This window comes from Durio zibethinus, chromosome 15, assembly GCF_047325235.1.
Source record: "Durio zibethinus cultivar Kanyao isolate XHJ-2024 chromosome 15, ASM4732523v1, whole genome shotgun sequence".
Lineage (NCBI taxonomy): Eukaryota > Viridiplantae > Streptophyta > Magnoliopsida > Malvales > Malvaceae > Durio > Durio zibethinus.
Window position 1 is genome coordinate 16,893,564 of NC_143176.1, and position 14,490 is coordinate 16,908,053.

The window sequence follows — 14,490 nt, forward strand, 5'->3', positions numbered from 1 at the left end:
TTCTAACACTACCTAACTTGGCAACCAAAAATCCGGCGACTATTGGTCACCGAATAGACACAAATTTTCCATAAAAAAAGATGCCAGAAGATCTAGGATCTTGAATCCCAAGAACTCTATGAATAGAGCTAAGTTCTGCAAAAATAGAAAGACAGAGAGAACAAAAAAGACGAACACACAATAAAAAAAAGCAAACAAACAAAAAAAAATTTTCGAGAATGAAATTCTCGATCTAGGAAGTTGTAGATTTTTTTTGAAAAACCTAGGATGAAAAAGTGTTTAGAAAGCAAAACGGATCATTGGAGGAATTTTTGAAAAATTTTTTAAGTCAGCCGAAACTGGAAAAGTTTGAATTTTTTGACGATGGTTGAATTTTTTGGTACCGAAATCTGGAAAAGTTTGAATTTTTTAGTGACTGTTGAATTTTTCAACCACCGAAATCTAGGGATCTTTGAATTTTCTGGCATCATTGAAGTTTTTGACCACTGGTGCATGGCAACGATTAGTCGAAAATTGGGTTATCACGACAGTCGGCAAGGAGTTGGGTTTTCTAGAGAGAGAAGCTCTAGGTAGAGAGAGAAAGGGGAAAGGAGAAAAAAAAAGAAAAAAAACCAGACACAGGCCTTTTATAGGCCCTTTAAAACGACGTCGTTTTTTATATTAGGACCGGAACCGACCCCAACAAGATCTGCACGCCGACCTGACCTGTTTCGTAGGTTTTTCCTTTTTTTTTTTTTTTTTTATTTTGATTTTTTATGTTATTTTTTTATGATGTTATTATTATTATTATTATTATTATTATTATTATTATTATTATTGTTATTATTATTATTATTTTATATTATTGGTGGTAATAATTAAAAATAAATAAATAAATAGAATAAAAAATGAAACTAAAATAAAATAAAGACCTAAAAATATATAAATAAAAAATTAATAATAATAACTTTTTATAGGAAATAAATTCTATTACAAGCAAAAATATTATTTAAATTTCACCAAAGTGTTGGGATAATTTAAAAAAATAATTTTTGTTAAAAAATAAAAAATTGTAAAAAATAATAAATAAAATAAATTATTTAAATGAATCTTTTAAATGCAGTTTTTAGAGAAAGCTAAAAGAGTTTAATTTTTTTTAATTATTGCAAGTAAAAATAATTTTTCGGATTTCACCATAGAGTTGGGATAATCCAAAATTATTTTTACTAAAACAAAGATTGATTTAAACAATGTAAATCAATAATAAAAAATAATAAAGAATGAAATTAATAATAATTTATATCTTGTTTTTTTTTTTTAAATATATATATATATATATATATAGAAAATTGAAAGAGTTCGATTTTCTTCAAATAAGAGGTTAACATTTAGATTTCACCGGTGAATCGAGATAATCTAAATTTTTTTTATAAAAAAAATAATTAAATAATAAATAATAACATTTTTAAAAATAATCACTATAAAATTAATTAATGAATTCCTTTAACTATAAAAAAATGATTTTATTTAGGGTCTTGCCAAAATTGAGATAATCTTAAAACTTGTTTCGATTTTTTATGATTTCACCAAAGAGTCGGGATAATCTTAAAATTTATTTAATAAATTTTAGGAACTCAACAAAAAGTCGGGATGTTCCTAAAGTCCTTTTTAAAACAAATAAACAAAATATCTTATGATAAAATTTCGAGAATTTTATGAATAGTCAATTTTCTCAGAATATTTACTAAATAGTGATTTTCTGTAAATTCCACCAAAGCGTTGGAGAGTTTATAGAATACGAAATAATAAAAATAAAGTTATTTTTGAAATGGAGAAAAATGTTTTAAAATAAATTTTAGGAAATTAAACTTAAATTAAAAAAAAACCACGTTATCAAAATTATAGGATTACGCATGTTTAAATGGTATCGTTATTCGAATGGGCGACGTGAGGGTGCTAATACCTTCCTCACTTATAACTGTACTCTCGAACCTAGTCCTGATTTTACAGACCTAAACTTCTTTTAGTAAGTTTTAATTAATTTTAAAATTTTTTTTACTAAAAGATGATATTTTGGGTGGCCAATCACACCTTATAAAAACATTGGTGGCAACTCCAAAAATTTTCACCAAGTCTAGAGATCGAGTCCCCCGAACGAAAAATTGTTATGACATCATCATTGTGTACAACATCTATTAATGTATCTATTTATTATTGATTATACTCAACTCGCATGTTTGTGCTTTTACCTATCATTTGTTGTCTAATAATATCATCGTTGGCATGCATAAAAAATGTGTTTAATTTAAAACTGCAAAATAAAACAAAAATAACATCCTAAGGGGAATAATTCTTTATACTCTACTTAGATGTTAGAGAGTTATCAACAATTATCTTTCTTAAAAAATGTTGTTTTCATTTTCGAGGGATATCATGGTAAATATCAGTTAAAAGCATTATCTTTAAAAGTTCTGCCTTGACGTTGGAGAATTTTAAGATAATTCTTTAACTTAAAAATTTCTTCGATATTCCTAAATATAGAATTTTGATAAAATTAATTTTCTTTCTTTTAAAATAATAAAAAGGGGATTATTATTAAATTTCAAATTAAAACTATTTCATCCAACACCGAAATAGTGCATGATTAAATGATACCAATTTGTAGGCGTTGTAGGGGTTTTAATATTTTCCCACATGTAACCAACTTCTGAACTCAAAATCTATTTTTGTAGATCAAAATTTATCTTTTTTATAAACTTTAAACCTACCTATAGTTTTATTAAAAAGATAATCTTTCGGGTGACCAATCACACTCTAAAAAAGATTAGTGGCGACTTCTCCATTTTTCTTAATTTTAAAATTATTTACGTCTGGCAGTCTTAAACTGTTACGACAGAGATTAATTGGTATCAATTTATGGGCATTGTAAGGGTATTATAACCTTCTTTATATGTAACTAAACTCTTGAATCCAGTTTTGTTAAAAAGACCATAATCTATTGTTTTAGGGATCTTTAGTTAAGTTTAGAATAACTTTAGAAAAATAAATTCATATAAGTGACCAATTATAACTAGTTAAAAAATATTAGTGACGACCCCATATTTTGTATTTAATGAATTAGTTCCAAGGCATACACATTATGGCAATACATATGCAAGTAAATGTGTTACGATTGAAGAAAAAAAACTGTATATTGAAATAAGCTAATCTTTTCTTTCATTAACATTTGCAAAGAGTTTTTCATAGCTTTGCGATGTTATTTGGCCTTTTTTGATGATTGATGGTTGTTCTATACTAATGAAGCAATATTGTAGTGGGCTTGGTATCTTTGAATTTTGTTTATCAATTTTTGATAAAATCTGAAGCTTCAACGGATTGCGCGTCTAGATCCTAGTTGTTAAATGTGATTTTCTTTTTCATTATCAGATTCTTTTTTTCAAGTTTAGCTAATTTCTTTTAGATTTTTGTACAGCATCTTTCATGCTACTATCTACTTCTTTAATAAAATGATTTTGGCTTAACAAAAACAAAAGCAAAATTAAGAATGGAAAATTATATTGTAGAAGAAATTGTCAAGGTTAATTTACACCTCAATAGGTAATAATTAAATAAGAAAAAAAAAAGCTTATGTTTGTGTAGTTAACCTTCAAATTCATCACCATTAGTTTTTTTTTCTTTTATATTTTTTGACAGGATCCGCATATTAATTTAATTAAATACTACTGACCTATTTTAATATTTTAACCAATGTAATACCAATCATATTTTTTTTACACCAAAATAATAAATATTGCACCAAAACTCATTATTGTGTCCAATTTGAAAATACAAGGGAAAAAAATTAATGTCATGAATGGTTCTTAAATTATAGTAAAATATTTAATATGGTATTTGAATTTTTAAAATTTTTAATTTAGTACTTAAATTATGAATTTGTAACTAATGTGTTACTCACCGTAATGTGGTTAGTTTTAAATGATAATATGTGTCGAATAAATAACTTTTTAAGTACCATATTAGTTAACATATTTATACTTCGTGTACAATATTAAATATTTTATTATTTATTATAGTTCAAAGTGATGACTTGAAGAGTGAAAAATCAATATTATTTCTATGGATGTAAAATACATATATACAAATGTATAAATGGATTTAAAGCCCATGAGATATATCCAAAAATAAAGCCCAATCTTATAAGTCAATTAAACATAATACATTTCAACAACCCTCTCAAACTGAAAATGGTTCGAATGAAACATTTGAAGTTTGGAAACTAAATACCAAAAATGTGAACTTAAAAGAGACTTTGTAAAAAGATCTGTCACTTGTGATTCAAAAGAAATATTCTATAGCATGATGATGCCTTTGCATATCTTCTGTTTGATAAAATGATATCTATTTCAATATGTTTCATCTGTCCATGAAAAATATCATTGTGAGCAATCTAAATTGAACTCTTACTATCACAAAAGAATGGAATAAGTGTAGGTGTGTCAACACCTAAATCCATAAGTAACCAATACAACCGCATAATTTTTGCTATAGTGTCTGACAAAGTTCTATACCATACTTCAACACTTGAATGTGCCATAACTATCTACATTTTGCTTTTCCAAGATATCAAAGAACCACCTAAAAAAACACAATAACCAGTTATAGAATGTCTATCATTAACATCACCAACCCAATCAGAATAAAAAAAAAAAGCATGAAGTTCAAGTTTAAAAGTTGATGAGAATAGCAAACCTTTATGTAGCATTCCTCGTAAATATCTCAATATCCTAAAAATTACAGCAAAGTAAATTGTCCGAGGTGCTACCATAAATTGGCTTACAACTTGAATTGCATGACTAATATCAGATCTTGTAATTGTCAAATATATAAGACTACCAACCAACTGTTTATGCAAAATAGCATCATTGAGAAGTTCTCCATCAATAGCTTTTATTTTGACATTAGTTTCAAAAGATGTGTCAAAAATTTTATTATCAAATAAGCTAGCTTTAGAAATAAGATCAAAAGCATATTTCACCTGAGACAAGACATATCCATAAAAGGAATAATCAACTTCAATTCCTAAAAAGTATCGTAATAGACCAAGATCCTTCATCTCAAACATTTTGCTAAAATGATTTTTTATATTCTAAATACCAAGATGAGAGATCCTTCATCTCAAAGGTTTTGCTAAGATAATTTTTTATATTCTAAATATCAAGGTTATCATCTCTAGTTATCACCATATCATCAACATAAGCAAAAATACAATACCTTTTTTCAGATCGATGAATAAACAATGTTGAATCATATGGACTCTGCACAAATCTAAAGTCAAGCATATTAATTCTGAATTTCTCAAACCAAGCATGCAGTGCTTGTTTAAAACCATATAAAGCTCGTCAAAGCTTGCACACTTGATTAGTTTGGCAAGATAATCTAGGAGAAGGCTTCATATAAACATTTTCACAAAGATCTCCATTCAAGAAAGCCTTTTTTATATCCATTTGTGATAAAGCCCATCCTCAAATAGAAGCAATAGCTATAAGAGTTCTAACAGAAATCATTCGAGCTACAAGAGCAAAGGTTTTTTCATAGTCAATACCATACTCCTATGTAAATCTTTTTACAACCAACTTGGCTTTATATCTCTTAATAGACCCATTTGATTTAGCTTTTACCTTGTACACCCACTTACAGTCTATTATAGATTTTCCAAGAGGTAAATCATCAAGATCCCAAGTATGAGTTTTCTCTAAGGCATCTAATTTTTCTTTCATAACTGCTTGCCAAAAAGGATTAGAACTTGTTTCACGATAAGATTTAGGTTCAGAAACAAAAAAAAATAGTAGATAAAAAACAATGAAAATCGTGATAACGTTTAAAAGGAATTCGCTCACATGTTGAACATCTAAGTTTTGGGACAGACAGCTCTAATGAATTAGACAATGGTGGTGAAGTATTACTTATGATAGAGTCAGTGATGGGACAAGCTTTATTTGGATGAATCTGCTGAAGAGTTGGAGAACTTTGAAACATATGAGAAGATTGATTAAAGTAATTTAAATCAACAAAATTATCAAAAAAAAAAAGACAAGACTCATGAAGATCATTGGTAGATTTTTGAAAATGAGGCAATGAATACATTGGAATAATTTCCCAAAAAGTAACATGCTGGGAAACACGAAGTTTTTTTTGCAATAAGATCATAGCAATGATATCATTTTTGTCCAATACCATAACCTAAAAATACACAAATGGTAGTTTTTCAAGATTATTTATTACATTGAACTTTGGAAAGTGAAACAAACCATGTAAAACAAAAAATATGAAGCTCAAAATAATTGAGTATTGTTATACAAATGTTCAAAAGGAGAAATTCCACTAATGACAGAAAAAGGAATATGATTAATAACATTAACTGAAGTAAGTGCAGCTTCCCCCCAAAATTTCTTAGAAACCGATGAAGATAACAACAAGACTAGTGGTTTCCATGATATGATGATGTTTTCTTTCAACAACACCATTTTGCTGTGGTGTATTAGTATAAGATGATTCAAGAAGAGTACCTTAAGAAGCAACAAACTCTTTTAAATTACTTGATTGATATTTCCTAGTAGAATTAGCACAAAAACATTTAATTGTTTTAGAAAACTGTGTTTTGATCATAGCATAAAAATCTTGATAAATTTTAAACAAATTTGAATAATGCCGAAACAAATAAATCCAAGTGTACCTCAAATAATCATCAATAAAAATAACATAATAACAAAAACCCCTCATAGTAGGTAAACGAGATGGGCACCACACATCAGAATGAACAAGATCAAAAGAAAGAAAAAAAACTTGACTCACTTTTATTGAAAGGTAAAACAGACTGTTTTGGTAGTTTGCAGGTGATACAATTATTGGATATTTATGACTTAACATAACCTAACTTGCCACTAGCTACAAGAAACATGTCCTAACCTGCGATGCCAGAGGGAAAAATAATAAAATATACATTAGTTGGAGCAATATGCTTTTAAAATTATTTGGATGTAGTAAACTGGGGCAGTTTTAAGTGCAACTCCATTGATTATTAACCCATATATAGAACACGCTAACCTTCTATTAAACTTAGATTTAAATAAATTTAACTGGAGAAGGTTTGTTTTGAAAATTATTTGGTCAACAAACTGATCGTCTTGTTTGGTTATTGGCCTTAAATGTTATTGATGAACCAACAAACAATAATGGGTTATGATATGAAGATGAATTTTTTATAACAGAAATGAAGTTTTTGTGTTTGAACTTGTTTTTCATTAATCACGGTGTACGAATATGTACAAAGTACGGGAGATATGAAGTTAGCTTATCTCATTTAATATTTTTGAATTTAAACTATAGTTATCTATATTTTAAACTAACTTAAATTTACAAAATAAGCCAAGCTTTGACTTAGCCTGCTGCTGCTTACTGACTTGGTCGTGGTGGCTGCTGTTGGCTGCTGTTGATTGTGTTCCACCAAGCGCTCTAAAGGAGTAGATAAAATGCTTTAATCTTATATTAGATACAAAAATAATAATCATTGGCATGTAAGTATTGATGCTGCACACACTAAGTTGGTTTTGCAAGAAGAGAGTAATGACGAGGTGAAACTTTCAGTTGCTGTTGCTTCCTATGAGCTGTAAGCTGTTTGTTATTTTCTTCTCTTATTATATCATAGTAGTCTCGGCAAGTAATTTAATTAATTTTTTTATTTTTATTCATTAACTGCTTCCAAGCACATATATATATATATATATGTGTGTGTGTGTATATATATACCTATATATATATAAACTGACTCATGTTTCTACCGTAATCACAGATATTTGTTGGCTTACGCTTTGCCACAAACATATTTGGTTTATCTGTCATTATCAGAAAAGCATCTAGAATTAATGCACAAAGCTTTAGGCAACTCTTTTTTTTATTTAACTAGTTTCTTTGATTCGATAAACCAAGTTGTTTTGGCAATTTGAATGTTTGTATTAATCATAGCGATTGCCCGAGCAAGAGATCAGAAATATAGAGATGGATAGAATTTGGAATTGGAATTGAGACTTCAAATTACATTTTTTTATCTTGGTATATAAGCACACAATAACCATAAATTGATGCAAGAACACGTGACGATATAAAATCATAAATATATATTCTAGAGAACATAAGCAAATCCTCTACCCTCAGGTCGGAGTAATCATAGGGCATGCGAGAAACCAACGGATGACTTCCTTTAGCAATATGCTTTCTCTTATGACTTCAACAATAACCACATACATCAATCTTAGGTAAAGGAAATGATAGTGAAACTGCATAAAGAACTGCCTCTGAATTATTAAATAATTAGGCTTCCTTTAACCAAGTAGAAATAGTAATACACATAGTAAGGAGGAGGTGGTGATTTATTGTCCAAAGGAGAGGGAGGAGGTGGAGAAGAAAATGGTGGAGTAGTTTAAGGAGAAAGATGTGATGGTAATGGCGGTGGTGGAAACTTGTGGATATAAGGGGGCCTTTAGTCGAGGAGATAGAGTGGAGGTTACTTGTAATGTGGGGGAGGTGGTGGTGACTTGTAAACATATGGCGGAGGTGGAGGAGATTTGTATATGTATGGAGGAGGTGGTGGTGACTTATAAACATATGGAGGAGGTGGAGGTGACTTGTAGACATATGGAGGAGGTGGTGGTGACTTGTACATATATGGAGGGGGTGGTGGTGACTTGTATACATATGGAGGAGGTGGAGGTGACTTATAAACGTATGGAGGAGGTGGGGGTGATTTGTACACATATGGAGGAGGTGGAGGTGACTTGTAAATATAAGGAGGAGGTGGAGGTGACTTATAAACGTATGGAGGAGGTGGGGGTGATTTGTACACATATGGAGGAGGTGGAGGTGGCTTGTACACATATGGAGGAGGTGGTGGTGATTTATAAATATATGGAGGAGGTGGAGGTGACTTGTATATGTAAGGAGGAGGTGGTGGTGGCTTATAAACATATGGAGGAGGTGGAGGTGACTTGTACACGTACGGAGGTGGTGGAGGTGACTTGTATACGTATGGAGGTGGTACATAGGAAGGCTCATAGTCGGCAGCTACATTGTTGATTATCAAGCACAATGCCAAGGCATAGGCTAGGTGTGGCCAAACCTTGGCCATTTTGGGCAGAAGATGGCACCAAAACTCCCACTACTTTGCACTTCAACGCTAGACAAATCAATGACTATTTCTATTCCTATTTTGTGAACTACAATGGTCGCCTTGCGGTTTATATAGTAAGCTCTCCAATATCCGAAAGAATTTTAAAATGGTCTATATGCGAAACCTCCAATAATTTACCTCCACATGATCTCAACGTTATATTATTTGTTGAGGATGTGACACCCTACTTGCTCCTGCTACACCTTTGTGTGTGAACCTTGAAGCAGTCAGAGAGAAAATCGTACCCATTCTCTAGAAATTTATGTGATTTTAAATTCCATGGCACTTTTAAATTTTAATTTTGGTTCTCACAAGATCGGCCACTACATGCCCTAACAAATTATATGGCATTACAAAATTAAACCTACAAACCACAAATTAAACTGTAGTTTGCAATATTCAGCTCTCGACGATTCATTGCAGTCCATTTTTATTTTATCAGTTAAAGCAAATTTTTCCAGTATATTGTTACGAGATAGATCAAGACGTCTCCCCATTTTAATATTTTGGACTGCGTAATCTGAAATAAGTGTAACCCTACACACTTTTTTCATATAAATATTTCCTTTTCTTTTATTTCAAGATTAAAATTTAATATATCTAAATTGTAACTGTCACTATATTTACCAAATAGAATAGGAACCTGTCATTTTTGTTTTGAAATTGGCCTAAACCTAATCATATTTTTATTTTTTGAAACCAATTATCATATTTAATTTGTAATAATGACTAATGGTTAGTTGAACAAATTTGTTAATTATACGAGAGTGCACTTGTTATCTCAATCATCTTCAAAAGATGTTTAATTCAATTATTTATGTCATCATATTTAAAAAATAACATTCAACAAATTTATATTTTTAAATTACGATTTTTTATTTAAGAAAAAAAAAAAAACAAAGAGAGACTCATGTTCTTATTGTCTCATTGAAGGAATTTGAATTTAATAAAATTCCATACAGCTGTACTTATATACCTAAACAAAATTGAATATTTATTTCATTAAATATATTAAGGCACATATCATTGTGGAAAAAAATAAAATCAAGTTAAAAATAATTAATTTGTGGAGAGTTAACTCCTCCCCTAGAATTCGCCAAAATTATTGACGTATATGAATTATAAATAAAAAATTGTCAAATTATGTTCCTACTTCAGAGTGTAAATTAAGAAAACACTTCTATAGAGTTGAAGCAGCTGCATCCAGCTGCAGGTTGACTTAACTGGCTAACAAAATCATTTTAAAGAATAGGGTACAATACAGGGATAGTCGTCTAACATTGGATGAGTTTTTATTGTGATCATCGAGCTATGAAATTTAATGATTTAATCACTAATATTTGTATAAGTGTTATGTTTGGTCACCAACCATAATTAGTTTTTAATGAAATGCTGATTGTCACTCATGATTAGGGGTGTAAATGATACATTAGTACTCGCAAGCTACTCGGGTTCGATTCGAAAAAAACTCGAATTCGGTTCGATTATTGTCGAGTCGAGCTCGAGCTCGAGTAGCTCGACTTATCGATCGAGCCGAATTCGAGTATTCTTATATCTGACTCGAGTAGCTCGCGAGCCTAATCGAGCTTTTATATTTAAATATATTTTTATTTTTTTTAATTAAAAAAATATTTCGAATCCGAGTTCGAGTTCGAGTTCGAGCATGAATAATCGAACTCTTGTCGAGTATACAAATCGAGCTTATTTTTACATATTAATCGAGCTTAATCGAGCGAGCTCGAGTAGCTCGAATTCGATCACGAATCGAGCTCGAGCTTGAAAAATAAAACTCGATCGAGCTCGAGCCGAGTATCGAGCCCCGAGTTGTGAGTCGAGCTCGAGCTCGAGCTTCTCACTACTCGGCTCGGCTCGGCTCGTTTACAGCCCTACTCATGATGCCAATGGTTAGACTTGTACGTAAGTCGAGTTGGGTCAAATTCAAGTTGAGCTTCGACAGGATACCAATAACCTTTAGATTTGCCTAAGCTTGGTTTGAACTAAAATATATATAGACCTCATTTATTATCCAAGTTTGCCTAAGATCGCTCAAATTTTAATTTTTTAAATAAAAAATAAATTTTATAATAAATATTAATTATAAAAAATAAATAATCAACAAAATAAAACCTAAAAAATGACATGGATATTAATTTGTTTGGATCAATTTGGTAAACGTAGACATAAGTATTAATGTGTACACTTATACTAGTTAATTATCTATTTATTTTTATTTAATATAATTATAAATATAAAATAAATATATATAAGTTATTCGAGACAAGCAGAATATGAACCTTAAATGTTATACTCAAGGTTCTGTCCATTTTCTAATCGAATCTTAAATTTAAATCTAAACTCATTTAACTAACTTAATAATTATGTTCAAATCTTTTAAAATTTTAAACAAACTTTTAAAATTTAGATGAATAACTCATCCTTTATATAGGTCTATCAATGATTATATGGTATGTCTACATCATAAAAAATAGTTATATAAATGGTACGTAACCAAAATAATTATACAAATGCTTGTGATTAAAACATAAATTTTAATAATTGAATGATCTTTGCCAAATGTCTCTTAAAATTGAATGATTATCCGTATATTTTACCCTAAAGAATATTTAGTATTTATATCAATTTTTATCTGACTAGAAAAAAAAAAGGAGACTTTCTCATTTTGCTACGAATTATAAATATCATTTTAGGACAAATGGCCGCAGGATTCATCTAATAGCTAATAAGATATCTGTACAAACTTTCAAACAATCTTGTGTTTATTGGTTAATTTCAGCAATATAATTAATGTGATATTGATTATTTGGTAACAATCCATACTTGATTTAACGTTTATTCTTTTTTTATAGGTTTAAAGATCAAATTCTTTCTCTTACTTTGACTTCATAATATATATAAAAATATATGTATAAGTTAGGAAGTACCTTCTGCTACCATCATTCAAATAGAATTAGTGATCGCATGAATTGGTCTAGTATGAAATCAAATAAATTATTTACAATATTTTGTCTTAGCCAATGCGTTCAAGAGCTGTATAGAAACGATAATTTATAAAAATATTTTTTTTTTAAATTGATTTTACAAATATTTCAATTCATACCCATCAAGGTTAATTTAAAAACCCTCTTATCAATCAGGTTGATTACAAGTTACACTTACTTTTTTTAAAAAAATACCACACGTACTTTTTTCAAAGCCAAAAGATATATCTAATATCCTTCTCGGATGTCTTTTTTTTTTTTGTTTTAAACTGAAAATCAATGAAAAATCATAATGATTCGGATTTGATCGATTTTTTATTAGGTTTTGTTCAAAGTTTAGATATCAAATTTTATTTTTTTAGGTTCAAACCGAATTTTTGAATCGAGAAATGAAAAAATTAAAAATATCGTAATTGAATTAAATTATATTTATTTTTGAATTTTTTATAAAATAAAATAATTATTTTATTTATTTAAATTTATTTAAATATATTAAAATTTATATTAAAATATAAAAAAATGTAAAAACTTATAAATTGAATCAAACCAATAAAATTTAATTCGAATCAAAACAATTAAAAAAAAATCAATTCAGATTCGAATCAAGTTTTAAATAAATTTTATAATATTATTCAATTAATATTATTTGTTATACATATTTTATTTATAAATTACCCAACGCGAAGCAAGGTACCAATTTCTAGTATATACTGAAAAAGAAATTCTAAGCGGCAAAAATGGCTTAAAAGAAAGTTGCTTTTTGCATTTTAACCGCAATCACTATCATTATAAAATGAAATACTAATGGGCATTGACATCCTCCTATCTTTCTTAGAGTTATAGGCACAGCCGGTGTTTCGATCACAAAACCTCTTTTAAGTTAGTTTTTTTTTTTTTTTTTCGAAAATAATTTTTTAAAAAATTTCAAGATAGAAACATGACCTATAATAATGTTTGATATGTAAAATAATAGATAGAATATTATGATAATAATTTTATATCATATTTGATTTGTATCTAATTGAAAGAGATAACATTATAAAAAAGATTATATTCTCTTGGTATAAGATAATTTAATCCTCTTAAAGTGTAAAAGATTATTTTTAATTAATAACATTAAACTTACATATTTTATTATATCCGTAAAAATTACATTAATAATTTAAATTATACATACTTTAAGGAAGAAAATTTTTATCAACAAATAAATTATTCTACTTTAATCTCTATACACATCAAACATAAGATAAAATGATATTATTTAATCTAATCTTATTCATAATATTATCTTATCATATTCTATCATAATCTTATATACCAAATATGACTTAGGTCTTGTTTATTATCATTTTATTATATCCATCATCTTATGCATTAAATATAACTTAAATGTCTTATATTAAATTAAATAACTAATACATTTTTTATTTTTATATTAATGACGGATTAATATAAAACTCAGACATACTAATTACAAATTTTAAGTTTACTCAATCAACTTGTTTCTTGAAATTGTATTGATATACATATAATTTAAGTGTATTATACATATCTTCTCAATAAAATGTACATATAATTGATCTTAATTATATGGTTTTTTTTTTTTAGAGGTCATGAGGTGTAAAAATCTTTTAATTTAAAATATAAAGCTCATGTCTTCAATATCTTTCATCGTTTGAACTTTTCAAAAATTTGTAATTCAATTCTAATGATGTACATATAATCAAGATAATTGTATGTAAAAAACAGTTCATTTTACGTATGTTTTTCATTGAATGTACATATGTATGAGTTTTATGTATGTTACAAAATCCAATACTTTGTGATTATAATTCATTATTTATTTTTATTTTTTTTGGATAGATTTAAGATTGAAGTTCCTATATTAGAACATCAAATCTTACGTAATTATAACAACATTTAAATTTACACATTTAATTTCACTTTCCATCAAATTTATTGATTTATATATAAATTAGGCTCATTGTACATTCTCCAACTCATTGAACTTGGTCCGTGAAATCCATTAAGTTTTTCTTTGGATTAAGCTTTAGGGATTAGCATGTAATAGTTAATGATGCATGCTCCCATGGTGAAAAAAAATGGTTAAATTTTCTTAAACCCAGCAATTTGGAGACAAAAATGCACCTTTTTTTTTATTATTATTAAATCGTTAGTGATGAGAGTACGAAGGTAAAAGACATTTCCTAATCAGGTAATAGCATTTTTTTTAATAAATATTGTTGGTCATGTAGCTGCTACTCAATATTTTCAATGAACCACAACGAT

The 14,490-nt window shown here is 28.3% G+C and overlaps 1 protein-coding gene across 1 annotated transcript; it reads right to left on the reverse strand.

Annotated features, from left to right (window-relative positions):
• Nucleotides 1-8,041: 8,041 nt before the first annotated feature.
• LOC111301998 (uncharacterized) lies at nucleotides 8,042-9,494 on the reverse strand. The gene has a single exon (XM_089744298.1). The coding sequence runs from the start codon at nucleotides 9,158-9,160 to the stop codon at nucleotides 8,540-8,542; it is 621 nt and encodes a 206-aa protein (XP_089600424.1). The 5' UTR covers nucleotides 9,161-9,494; the 3' UTR covers nucleotides 8,042-8,539.
• Nucleotides 9,495-14,490: the final 4,996 nt, after the last annotated feature.

Bases quoted from the DNA above. Each gene is read 5' to 3' on its own strand.
- LOC111301998 (XM_089744298.1), bottom strand. From the start codon at position 9,160: ATGGCCAAGGTTTGGCCACACCTAGCCTATGCCTTGGCATTGTGCTTG.